The sequence below is a fragment of the Platichthys flesus genome, chromosome 14 (assembly GCF_949316205.1).
Source record: "Platichthys flesus chromosome 14, fPlaFle2.1, whole genome shotgun sequence".
Lineage (NCBI taxonomy): Eukaryota > Metazoa > Chordata > Actinopteri > Pleuronectiformes > Pleuronectidae > Platichthys > Platichthys flesus.
Genome location: NC_084958.1, coordinates 20,236,810 through 20,250,518, shown reverse-complemented (window position 1 = coordinate 20,250,518; position 13,709 = coordinate 20,236,810). Strand labels below are relative to the sequence as shown.

Below are 13,709 nucleotides of genomic sequence, written 5' to 3'. Positions count from 1 at the left end.
ATAAATGCAGCCTGTATTTCTAACCTTTGGAAAGCAGTGAGGTAATGATTCTGCCCTTCAAGTGATTGCAGACAAGGACACGGACATGTGGCTGAAAAGAATGAAAGAATCACTCTTCCCTTTTAGAGCTTTCTATGGATATCGATATTTCCACTAAGGGGAGGGTGATTAAAAATAGCCTTGTGTCCAGGCAGCCATGTATATGAAGTGGTAGAGATATTGCTTAATTGATTTTGGTGGCATAGTTAAAAAGATATTGGATCATATCTCTTTTCTTTTTACGTCAACAGGACACAGATCAGCTTCTCTGTTCTCATCTTGAATTTTATCCTCTAAACCTAAAACAAAACACAGGAGACTAAAAGGGAGTTTGCTGTGCGGGCTTCACATCTTCTGTGTTTAGTTGATTTAGTCACACTGAAGCTGTGAGGCGTGGTTTGGAAAATCTTAAGTGTCTGAATATTTTGGCAGCAAACAAAAGTTCCTGCACAGTAACACGTTTGAGCGGGGACGTCAAACGGAATCCCAGTTTGGAGACTGAGCCCCGACTCTCCACTATAAATACCCCCGTGACTGTCAAGGTGCCGTCCCAGGAGCCGAAGCTTTATAAGGCAAAGACGGCTCCACTCCGCTCCCGAGTGATCAGGCATCACTGGGGGAAGATAACAGGACTCCCAACAAGCTTATCTCTTCCACTCAGCAAGATTGAGTCATACGTGTTATCTCCCACTGCTCCCAGAGAGACTCCGGTGATCAGCGGCACTGAGCTCACGTGTGGAGCTCGGCTCGGCTCTGACTGTGAACTACCGAGGAGGAAGCTCAAGGCAAAACATTAAAAAAACATGTGTGTAGATTGAAGCTCTTAGTGTTACAGGAAAAACATAAAGTGAGTAGGAAGCCACTGTGAATTGAGTCTGACAGATTCAAGAGCAAAAAATTATCCATAGGGCGTTAACTCTGGAATGTTATCCAGAAAAAATATCTTTGTTTTATTATCATGAACAGTTTAGCTTAGAAAATTGCTAAATAAATATTTACAAGTTAAAATGATCAATGGAAATTTTCAAATTTAAGAAGCTGAATCCAGCTAATTTAAAAAAGATCAGTTTTTAACTTAAATTACATCTACTCAATCAAACAAACTAATACAAAATGGTGTCTCAGGGAGAAATGAGGGTGTTTGGCTGTAATCTCCTGACACTTGCACAGTGACAAAATGTATTTGTATTGATTTAAATTATTGATTCTAGAGCTGAAAGACTTAAAGCCTTTGATACATCTGTCAATAAATGATGAACAGTGCATTTGACTTTGAATTTTCAAGCAAAATTGTCACAATTACAATTATTCTGTTTGATAATATGGATAACATACTTAATATTTTAGGGCTTTAGTCGTTGGGCGGCTAAAACAACACATTGTAATATGTTAATTTGAGAAAAAGCCGACATTATTAACTGGGGGAGGTTCTGTAAAGGCTCCAGCATCTTTTGTACCGTGGGAGGTTGTGGGTGCAATGTAATAACTCAACCCAGTGTCTCTTAACCTTTGCAAGTCTTATCAGTAAATTGTGATAATGGCCGAGATGTTCGGACTCTTTCTTTTAACCTTCATTTTCTGTCCCACTCTCGCACACAAGGCGCCTCCACATCCTTCATTTCGCCTCGCACAGCATCACAGAGCAGAGAGGTAATGTAATGTGTTCTCCTGCAGCGCGGCACCCGTGATATTGATCATAGCGGTTGATTTGAATTCCCGGGATGAATAGGAGATAGTGTTTATCACTGGTAATATCAAATGAGGGAAGAAAACAGTCTAAGACTCGAAGTCTTAGATGTTTGGGAGAGGGAGACGTGACAGAAATTAGATTTGACCTTGTTACGTCATCCTGTACGGGCTGAGGAATGCAAAAACAATCCTGGCCACTTTCTGAGCAAAGGTCACAGGGGTCACACAGGACCATCTCTAACGCCGGACGCCAAAAGGTCCTTTTCAGCGATTTTGACCTCAACCGCTTCTTCGAATCCGCACCTGAGGAAACAAACAATCCTCGAACACACGCTGCATTCCTCCCGCAGTCAGAATTTGGAAACTCCCTACCGGCTTTTCCATAATTACAACCCTCCCGTGCTGCAGCGGCCTGGCTTGGAAAAACCAGGCAAGAAACATGGTCACCCACAAAATTTAAATACACTTTCCCATGTTGAGGCTGGTATCACGTAATTTACTGTCCACTGGCTGCTCTGTAAGGGCAACTTTCCATTTTGAATTCTGGAGCCACGGGATTATGACATTTTGGGCAGTGTAGCTGTCAGTGTTTGGGATGTGAGACCCCATCTGGGAAACCTCTTATCTGAAAGTAATAGAGTTTCCTGAATGGAATTCCACTTTAAAGGGCTCTTCCTCAGGAAGGTTCTTACTATAAGAGACAGGATCAGAATGAAACCAGACCTTTTTTCGGGACAAATCTAAAACAGTTTTGGTTCAGTGTGTTTTCTTCTTTGTCAAAAAGTCTAGAAGAACATTGCTGCTCAGCACCAAACAGCCGGCAGACACAGTGAGGAACAAGATGGTGCACAAAGTGAAGCATTCAGCGGTATGAATCCCAAAATTGAAACAAATAACGGAGCAAAAGAGACAGAATATTGAACTTAAATTCACAACATGGCTGAAAACACAACTCTGAATGAAAAACAATGTTAAATTAACAACTGATTGGTAAATAAACTTGATATATCCATGCTTTTTGTCCAATCTGTGTGTATTAAGATCGCTTATTCAAGGTTTAAGATTTTAAGTAAAGATTTAATTTGCAGGGGGAAAAGCAACCCTTTGATTTAAAGCAGTTTAAGTTGGCAGCTCTGTCAGAGTGTCTCTGTCAATATACTGCAGAAGAAGAAATTCAAGTTTATTTCCTGCAGATCCACTGTCAGTGCAGACAACTGCAAATTACATAAGTCACTTATGGGATGACATAACACTACCTCCCCTGAAGACATGGTACGACCCACATTGTGTACGTTTCACATATGTGGGTCTGAAAGGAGAACCCCCCCCCCCCCCCACCCCCCCAGGCTCAGGAATGCTTCATTAATGAACTCTGTCCAGTTAAACCTGCAGGACTGTACATGTCACCAGCAGCCGGTTGAACATGACAAGTTCCCCCAGACTTTGCCCGGCCTTATCTCCCCGCTCCTCCACGTTCACCTTCATCCTTCAACCTCATAAAGCCGGTAAAGTTACTGAACTGTGTGAGCGGCCATTAAGAGCAATGATCCATCTTAAAAAAACATGTCCAAAACACTCAATATTAAATCAAACTTAATCACACACACACAAAGTGGACCTTTAGGATATTAGAGAAGTGACCAAGCAGGGAAGTGTCTAGGTGTCTCTACTGGTGTGAATGTGCAGATCATTTCAGAGTATAACTACAAAGAGCTCTTCCTTCTTTGATTCATTCTCTATTTTGGGGAGCGACTAAGCGGAAACACATGCTGAGAGCACTTCCCATTTCCGAACAGCCCGCCTGTGCCCAGCAGACTTTGGATCAGGTGTGTGTGTGTGACTCTGTGTATGTGTATGACCCTGTGCATATGTGTGTGTGTGTGTTTGTGTGTGTGTGTGTGCTTGCTCAGCAGTCATGTCAAAGAACTGAGTTAAGAAAAATGCTGATCTGGAGACATGTCAGCGTGACAGAACCCAATCAGCACGTTCAAAGGCCTTCAGACCAAAGTCTTACTGAGAAACTGTCAGTCAAGTTAATATGTGGTGAACTTAAAAACAATACATATCTTTAATAAACGCTCCAGCTTATTCTACATTTGAAAAATAAGGCAAACTTTAAGAGCTTTGATCACTTTATCAACCCTTAATGACCTTGGTGCCTTTTGTTTTGTTGCAGCTTTAATGAGAGAAACTCAAAGTTATACTTAAATGTGTGAACTTCACTTCCCCCACTTGTGTGAATGACAGCTTGTACTCACCAGTTCATATTTCAAGTCCCCAGTAAAGCAGCAGGTCACAGTGAGAACCGGCGGTTGCAACAGAAAGAGAAATGATCATTATTATTATTATAATTATTACTAATCACATACAAATCAAACTGCGAGAGAGAATCAAACATCTGCCAGATGTTCAAATAACTCAACTGGACAGATCTAACTCTGCAGAACACACTTATTCCCAGTTTAGAGTCCCAGTATAATCGTGCAGTGTGTTTTGAACGCGCTTGACAAACCGACGGTCACGAACACCACACCACACCGTACCTGGGTCTTGTGAGCGGGGACAAGGGGGGTCCGAGAGCCGGCTGAGAGCTGCGGGTCACCGGGAAACTGGATCCCGACGCGGGGCTCGTCCGGTTGGAAAAGGAGCGGACACCTGTGGGAGGCTCTTCTGTTCGAGACCCGCGGGAGGAGAAGCACGGCGATGACTCCGCCCCACCACCCACGCCTCCGGAACGGCGCTCATAGTACTCAGGAACGGGCGTGCCCAAGACAACAAGTAAATTATCTATCGATTAGCGCCTCCTGGTGGCCGCTCACGGTAAGAGCAGTGCATTTAATCATAAGTCACATGACCACTAGAGGGACCTGTTAGATGCTTCTGTGATTTGTCTGAACACTGATGAATTATGTCGATGAAAGAGTGTTTGTTTTTGTCTAAAACAACTATTACTATTATTAGCATTATTATTAGTAGTAACATTGTTATTGTTATTGTTGCTAGCTGGAGCTGCTATCATAAATTAACTTCCTTACAGCTATTTATATTACTATTCATATTTTATCATGTTTTGTTTTATAACATTATGATGAGGATGATGACGATGATGATTCTTTTCCCTCTTCTTCTCATTATTATTCTTTTTATTCACATTTATTCAGTCCTATATTCTAGTTATTTAATCCTTAAACATCTGTCACAAATGTTCCTAGTCTCTCTCTCTCTCTCTCTCTCGCTCCCCCATTTTGATCTGCTCACCTCAACCAGTCGAGGCGGATCGACGACATTTCTCGAGATTTCTCCTTGTTAAAAGTATTTTCCCTCCACAGTCTCAAAAGTGTTTGCTCGATGTTGGAATTGTTGGGTTTCTCCATAATTTGGGGGGCCTCGTTTTTTTTATGTAAAGTGCCTTTGGGCTATACAACAATATTTAAATGAATTGATTTGGGGAAATCAATGTGAAAAGGGAATAAATAAGTTATAAGATCCTTCACATGCTTTTGACAAGTGTTGCAACAATTCATGAGTGCACATCTCCACCACGGCTAAACAGTTCCCTTATGTAACCACATCTAAATTCACTAGATCCAGGTTTTTATTTGAATCTGCACCAAATTGCACAAACTCATGAATATCAATCCTTCAGTTATACCTATGGTTTTCCACCAAGAGCCATGAAATATTCTCTGAGAAATCAACAACAATGTTGAAAAACATATGAGTCTTATGACTGGACAAATGACTGCATCAGCACCTTGATCTGGATCCACACTAAAATTCTTTCTTGGAGCATGTTCCTTCCTTTCCAAAAAATGTCATGGAAGTAGAACAGTGTAGTGGTTTTTGTTAGAATCCTGCTAACTAACAAACAAGCAAACAAAAATATAACTTTTTTGGTGGAGATAATCAAACTCAAATAAGAACTGCATCTGTCTAACCTCAGTAAAAGTATGTAGCTACTGAAAAGATGTATAACATTTAATTTAATACTGAAAATAAACTCTGAATGTATCAAATGTAAAGCTCTTCCCTCTTCAGCAGAATGATCATCATGTCATACTTTATATTATTTTAGTCTCTAGGTTATATTTATTGATGGATGAACAGCTTTTTAATTGTTGTAGATTGTCTATGTGAAGCTAATTTCATCTACTTACAAGTTGCTCTACTGAGCTGAAACTAATTTGTGCAGTGTAATGCTACAGAACTGTGATAATAAAAACTCACCTTCATGAAGGTCATGATGGAAAGTTTTGATTAAATTTGCTCTGGGGCGGCATTGATTACATTTTATGATTATTTCGGAGGCTGGAGTTGGATTTTATTACACTGACATGTGTTTGTAGTAATTTGCTAATCCAATTTAACAGAAAAAACTCTGCAATATTGAATATAACTCACACGGCTGTTACATAAACACAAAGTAAAAATAGAAAAGGAGTAAAAATTGCAATAATACTGCATGAAAAGATGCATTAAATAGAAAGCTCAAACATCATATAGTTAAATATACCTATTGATACATTCTGCTACTCAAAATCTCTCAAGGATTTCCTCAGGGGTTCAGGGAACACATTCAGATGATGACTCTTTAAGATAGAAAGTTATTTAGCAAGTTTTTCAATTTATACTGCTTTTATAAAGTGAGAGTTTAGAACTCATTGAATAGCTTTGATGATGAGTATGAAAAGGATGTGAATATGCTTCAACTTGTGGGAACATTTTGAAGGATGTGTTTGATTCCACCAACATTAAAACATTAAATAAGCATATTCTAAAATGAGACCGAAGCTGCAATAAGGTTGTCCAAGAAGCCTCTGGAGACCTTGTAAATACCCTTTCTATTGAGTTTCTCTTTAATTCATCACCAATCTGAATCAGCACATAATAGCCACCGCTAATTATTTCCCTTTTTAATGGTAAAGCCCGTTAATTAAAGACTGTAGCAAAGGTGACTGGTCTTAGTTCAGTTAGCTCAGATAATGCAACATCAATACCACTGCAGTATTTCCCAGTAGAGCTGCTGAGGAGCAGGAATACAAAATCCATATCTCTGGCTTCGCCCCACACGCGTAATCACGCACACATAGCTTCTTCTGAGGCTGTTTCATCGCCACATTTAATCTCATCTCACACAAGGACACCTTTCAAAGCAGGCAGGAGGTGTTACAGTCAAGTTTATTCAACCATGAACGTCTCATATAAACATGTGTGCACATAATAGGGAAGACCTCGTCCTCAAGGTCCCGATCCTAAACCAAACGTCTACCTGAGATTCAATTCAGTTCACTTATTCCTGTGATATTACCACAACGATGTAGAGAAATAAATCTAGGCTATGTTGTTTGTAGTTTCCCGTGGCGCGTGTCCGTGCCGCAGTACAACGTGTCGCACAGAAGGTCCCAGTGACAGTTTTTTGGCAATTCTACAAGCTACAAGGTTTGCCTAGTGTTTTTACAAAAGAACAGTTCAAACTCCTTGGATATTCTTCTTTTCTAAATCTTTTACTAAATCTTCTTACAAGTCTTTAGTATTGCTCTTGCTACATTGCAAAAAAATAGAAACTTTACATCTGAAACATTGTAAGTTGTGGACGTGGTGTTTGTAAAGATCCTTGCTCTTGAGTGTTCATGGCTATGTTTCAATAGTCCTTATAGCTGCTTACTCTCCACGGTTCCTCTCCTCTGGAAGGGCCCCGGCTTCGCGTCAGCAAAACCGAGAAGAGGCAACGAAGCAAAGAACGAGACATCGAAGAGTTTTGAGAGGCTCATCAGCAAAAGAAGGAAAAGAGAGATGTCTAGTATTCTGCGGAGGTGCCGGGTGTCACCAGGTCGTCCTCTCCCTGAGCGTCCTCCTCCGCCGCCGCCGCTGCTACAACCGAGTCCACTGCTACTTCCTGTTCAATGGCCACTAAAGAGGTGTCTGTGTCGGGGGCTTCGAAGGACTCGCCCCCCAGATCAGCCAGTTTGATGTAGCCCTTACTGTTAGAGGGCTCCAGGCGAGGGCAGCTGAAGCGCCTGGCTCGGTCGCCCTGGCCTCCCACCGACACCGACATGCTGCAGCGCCGGACGGACCCGGGCTGATCCGTGAGGGAGTTGAGCGACAGCCGCGACCCCATCGCCCTGGCAACAGGTGATGGGGGAAACAGCTGTGTCCACTGTGGTTGCGGCGCCCCCTGCTGGTCGGCGGAGTCGGTGGCTGTGTCCTCGTGGCTGTGACGGGCTGGGAGATGATCGGCGGTCGAGGCTTCCTTCTCCTCTGTGCCGGCCTGGTAAGTGTGGCTGCTGCTGCCGGCCTGTCCCTCCCCGCTAACGCTTCCAGCAGCCGCCTCGATGACGACCCCTTCCCCTGAGTGCCCCCCCGCCTCCGCCCTCTCCGACTCCTCTACCTCACAGTTGTTCAGTTTGATCACAGGGAGGGTGAAAGCGTTCACGGAGGAGGTGACGATGGAGGTGGTCTCCCACTGGCGGGGCTGTGGCGCCGGCTTGCTGCTATTGCTGTAGTCTTTGTAGATGCTGTAGACCGTTTCTGTGAAGGTCTGGACGTCTCTGGACCAGCTGCGAGGCCGGCTGGCCAAAGACTGGCGTCTGAACCCCTCCTCGCCTCCCAACTCCCCCTGGAAACCGAGTCCAGTGGAGGGCCAGGAGCTGCGAGTGGGCAACCCACTGGAAGGTAAGGAGCCCGGCGGGGCCTCGGCGCTCCTCGACTGAGTGTAGTTCACCAGGCCGTTGAGGGGGGGGTGCTCCTTCGACCGGATGCTGTGCAGATCTATCACCGTGGAGTAGATATCCCTCAGGTTGATGACTTTGGTTTTCTTGTCCCGGTTTTCATGGAGGACTGCGTTGGCGCAGATGAAGAGGAAAATGCCGATTCCCATCACCAGCGGGCCAAAGACTTTCAGATTGTCAGAGTACAGGTGATTATTCAGGAAGTCACAGAGGAAGCCACAGTGAGGGGAGGTCTCGGCGGCGCTGCGGTTAGCATGGCTCTGGTTCAGGACGGAGGGATCCTTATCATGGGTGAGGTTTGAGGCAGCAGCTGGACTCTTGGAGAAGCTCATCCTGTTGTTGTGGTACACTCCCATTCTGCGTCGCTCCTGGTACTCCTGCTGGTTCTGACTGGGCCAGTAGCCCAGTACGGCCATAGAAATCCCCACCATGAGAACTATAACTCCAACGGCAGCCACCATACCGGCCGGGGAGCACAGATTAAGCTTCCCCTTCACCACCACCACGTCGTTCTTCTTCTTCTTCGGTTTCCGCTTCCGCTTGTTTTCCGCTCGGTTCTTGGAGCGGAGGGAATCTTGGCGCCGGTTCATGCGCAGCAGGCCGCCGGTGGCGATCATGGCGGCGATGGGACAGCAGGCTTGTCACTCAACCTGGCAGGACACAGAGCGTGAAGCGTTAATGATATACGCGGCAGGCGGAAAGAGAAGGCATATAGAAACAGCTGCAGAGTAAATGTTGATTTGACTAAGAGATTACACATGTAATCCAGATCTATTATACATTCAAGCAGGCAAAGCTGGCAACTAACCCTCAGGGACCACAGAGCCCTCAGGTTCCCTCAGAGACAAGTAGGCTGCTGCATTATGATTAATTTCAAACCTTCTCAGAGATATTTAACACTGAAACACAGCAATGTCAAAGTTAAGATGTCAAATCGAGTTTTTTCATGTTGAAGTTATTTATTATAGTTGTGATTCAAACAACACCCACACACAGTCCTGATAAAGCTTTATGAATGATGAATGTAAAAACATAAAGATGCTTTCATAATGCAAAGTTGATGAATATTGTTTGGTGTGTGAAGCAAAATGAGTCTAACTGAAAATATGAGCCCTAATTGGGGGGCCCCAATGGCTCATTTTTGCCCCATTATCCACTCAAAGGGTAATATACAGCCCTGTAACTGGGATTATCCCACAGGTAGAGCAAACACTGCTTCTTTGCACAAATCCAGCCAAAGGCAGATGCAATATTAGTCATCAGCTGGACACTAAACCAACAGACATCACCCATCGGCTGCTGCACAATCTATAAATACGACCACGTCAGTGAAAACACAGACAAATCGCCATGTTGACAACCGAGAACCAGGAAGGTTATTTATCTATATTCTGCTGGTGCAATATCAGATTATGAAAATGTGATGTGTCCAGACAGGAGGCCGGCGGGCATGTATCTCTCCACCTCGCCCCTCACTTCCTTCAACTCTCCTTCCTCCCCCACTGCTTCCCTTGTCTCCCACCTACCTCCAACACTCTCCCTCTACCCGAATCCACCTCACCATCACCCAGCGCCGCCGTGCTTCAAGATGACAGCGTCCCTGCACGTCCTGTGGGCACACGTGAACCACTGGCCACTTGTTTACACACTGACCTTGTCTCTGCGGTGGAGGGGATGTTTGCCTTTGTTTCTGCTGTTCTGATTGTGCAGCACAGACCGGTTAGTGCTGCATGACGGGAGAAGCTGTGGTCCAAAGGGCAATGAGAGCCACCAACACTCATCATGTTTACAGCGGCTGTTGATGAGCCCTCAGCCACATGTGGTGGATCATAATCAAAGGATAAGGCTGATTAATTAGACACCAGACTGCAGCATTGATTGGAACCAGGTATTTAATTTGACTAATCACGCCTGATTGTGTGTAACTTGTGGGCTCAGCTTCATGAATAACTTAGTCCACAAATTCCTGTCAGGGGCAGCAATTAATAAGAGCTTTCCAGAGGCTGCTGTGGATGCTGCTCTCGGCCCAAAGTAATGATGGCGGAGGCCTCTGAAATCCCTTTATGGTTCAAGTTATTACGCGCAGCTCCCACGGAAGGCAGAGCGCGTTGGCTGGGTGCACCTGAGCCTCGGCAAACAACACGCCGGTGCTCAGCTGCTGTTTATAGCGACGCTCTCGGTATATCACATCCAATAACCACTCGAATGCCTCCCGGGTGAGCGCAAGTCAACCTGCGCTAAAACTGACAGCGCGTAGGCGGACCTCTCTCTCTCTCTCTCTCTCTCCCTCTCTCTCTCTCTCTCTTTCTCCATCTCTCCACGTTCGGGAGGAGAGGAAGCCGCGGTGGCGTGGACCAGAAGTGGGTGTGGACATGTCGGCTTGTGTGTCTGTCTGCGGTGCTGAGAAAGAAGCCGCCAGCTCCGGGAAGCTGGAGACCGAGAGTAGAGGATGGAGGATGGAGATGGAAGATGGAGATGGAGATGGAGATGGAGATGGAGATGGAGATGGAGATGGAGATGGAGGATGGAGATGGAGAGGGAGAGGGAGAGGGAGAGGGAGAGGGAGAGGGAGAGGAGGGATGGAGGATGGATTTAAAACGCGGGGGCGCAGGCATTTTCTCTTCGCGCAATGTTGCATGAGTAATCGAGTGTTGACATTACAGCCCATCTGTTTCACTTCTGCTTGGAAAAACGCAAACACACGAAGCCGCCGCGCGGAGCTGGGAAGGTGTCCTGAAAATGTCCAGAGCCACGGCGGCGCGCGTCCCCCTCACACAAAGACAAACACGCCGTATTTTCTGCGCGCACCGGGCGCCAGACGGATGACAAACATCCACACCTCTGGCCCGGCCTGACGAAGCCCATGCTTTCTTTTTTCTCACACTACAACTCAGAGCTGGGTGGCAATAGACGACAGGGCCAGTGTAAACCAATTATGCACCTCGCCAATGATTTGTATCCTTGGAAAACGAGAATCTATAAACGCAACATGCAGCCATAAAAAGTTTAGCTGCGTTTTTAAATTAGGCATGTTCTCGAATTCACTGGTATCTTTACTTCATGTCCCCTGGAAATCATAGAGATGAGACGTCTGGTGTGTTTGACAGATAGAAACATCTCAAGTAAATTGCAGCCTCGTTTTTCAGCTCAGGGATAAGAAAGTACTCGAGTGCGTTAACGCGTCAAGCCCTCCCTGGCATCCAAACGCTTATCGATCTATTCGAGGTATAAAAATACTGCAAAAATACTCTCAACCCTCCTATAGCTCGTCTTTTTTAGTTCGACCCAGCCTGCATGTTCGAGGTCTGTGAGGAATCAGCTGCACAAAAGAAGCACAGGGAGCTGGAGGAGAAAAGGGCGCAGGAGGAGCTGATTCTGACACAACGGAAAGAATGAGATAAAGAGCAATAATGAAAAAATAAAGAAACGCACGTGAGCGCGTGAGCGCGTGTCTTACCAGAGATTGCGGTGTTTTTTTGTCAGTCGAGCATCTTCGAAAAGGCGCACTCCCCTTCGCTCAGCCCCGCATGTCGTGGTGCGCCACTTCGGTGCCACTGCTGGAAGTGCGGTTTCCAGTTGAACGCGGATTCATAACAGACCGGCAGGGGCGAGCCAGCTGCATTTCCATTGGTGCTGCTGATTATTGGGTAACGTGAAAAAAATAAAACAACCGAGGGCTGCTCAGGACATTTATCTTTTTCTATGCTATACCCCGAACATGTTCTTTCCTGTGAGGAGGTAAAATAAATCAGGAACAGGGCTGTGTTTGCACTTGACTGTTTATGTAGTCTGTTCTTTTTTTTTTTTTAATAAGATCCTGGGATTCTTCATGGCAGCAGTGACAAATGGAAAAGAACAAGGTGCTTGATAAACAGTTTGAAAATACAATGCATGAAAAAATGGCACACAGGGAAGGTGAAGTCAGAGAATCCATCATCTCTTGCATCATGCCTCTTCCTCCCCCTGTATCACTCCCCTGGGCTACATTCTTATAATTGCTGGTATGCTGCATCCGCATGTTTAACAAAATGAAATATGACGGAGTCCAGATGTGTTCCAGTGATGTGGGACTGGAGACAGAGGCAGGGGCTCTGGCACTGGGCAGGAGGGGAGCGTGCATAACAAAAGCTCGGAGCTGCTGCTCCAGAGAGTTGACTGTGAATTGATGACCCAGAAATGTGTTTTGTTTACGACATAAATTAGTGGAAGGGAACAGAGAAAACTCCAGTGTGCCTGGATGCTGCAGTCAGAGTCAAAGTACACACGGACAGGGGGATGTAATCCAAGGGGGTTGTGGTAAAGCTGTCTTTTAATCCATGGTGTCGTGGAGGTCTGGAGGTCTGGAGCAGCTTTCAGTATAGCTCTGTGTAATATAGGAAGATAGAGTGACACACAACAGATGTTTCTGAGCTCCTGACAGAGGCTTATGATGTCTGAGGATGCTGTTACTGCTAAGTAATGCTCCAGAAATATGCTTCTGCAAGATAACCGAAGGAGAAAGACAGCAGCCATTGTCCATGCATCACTGAGTAAAATGTATCTTAAAAGTCTGTGTAGAAAAGACAAGAATTTCATGATAATGCTCAACTTGAGAATTGGCCTCACGTTGGAAGGAGCTGCACCAGCCTGCACGAGTTCTCTCATGGCCTTATCTCTCTTGTTTAAAGTAGCTAGAATCAGCTCGGAGCCGGGAATGTAATACATCATGTTTAATCCTCATGTTCACATGTGTGGAAATAAACTCTGAAACACTCACATCATCATCCGGGTATCATTAATCCACGACTATCACTCACTTGCCCTTCAACGGCTCTTGATTCAAATCAGCAATCAGTCTGCGAACACACACTCACTCACGTCCACGCTACACTCACACACTTCCACTGCCTTTCAAACAAAGTCTGCCTTCGCTTATCCACGGATCTCAAATGGATCTCAGGCGACAGTGGCTAATGTGCCGCGGTGCCAAAGGCCTGCCAGCACCCGTCCTGCTTGATTAATGAAACAATATTAAAGGAGGATAACTTCATTATCATCTTTTCACAATGTAGGGCTGCGTTCAGGTTATTGGTTGTGTTTTCCATGACCTATACAGCTGAAAGAGGAATAACGTCACCCCATGTGCTTCATAGTGTGTTATCAAGGTATCTGCAGGTAATTAAACTGCACACAAGACATGTTGATGGATTGCAGGTTTCTGTGGGTTTTCACTGTCATGGAGAAAAAGAACAAAGGAATATGACAAGGAGGAAG

The 13,709-nt window shown here is 45.1% G+C and overlaps 1 protein-coding gene across 4 annotated transcripts; it reads right to left on the bottom strand.

Annotated features, from left to right (window-relative positions):
- Window positions 1–6,887: 6,887 nt before the first annotated feature.
- On the bottom strand, window positions 6,888–12,004 carry LOC133967880 (transmembrane protein 200C). Of its 4 annotated transcripts, none has more exons than XM_062403571.1 (2): window positions 11,914–12,004; window positions 6,888–9,106 (listed from the first exon to the last, which is right to left on the bottom strand). In XM_062403571.1, the coding sequence occupies exon 2, from the start codon at window positions 9,071–9,073 to the stop codon at window positions 7,526–7,528; it is 1,548 nt and encodes a 515-aa protein (XP_062259555.1). In that variant the 5' UTR covers window positions 9,074–9,106; window positions 11,914–12,004; the 3' UTR covers window positions 6,888–7,525. The 4 variants fall into 4 exon arrangements, with proteins under 4 accessions (XP_062259555.1, XP_062259556.1, XP_062259554.1 ...); XM_062403572.1 differs by lacking the exon at window positions 11,914–12,004 and adding an exon at window positions 10,110–10,193; XM_062403570.1 differs by lacking the exon at window positions 11,914–12,004 and adding an exon at window positions 9,983–10,103.
- Window positions 12,005–13,709: the final 1,705 nt, after the last annotated feature.

Coding starts and splice junctions, on each gene's coding strand:
- LOC133967880 (XM_062403571.1), bottom strand. CDS start 9,073: ATGATCGCCACCGGCGGCCTGCTGCGCATGAACCGGCGCCAAGATTCC.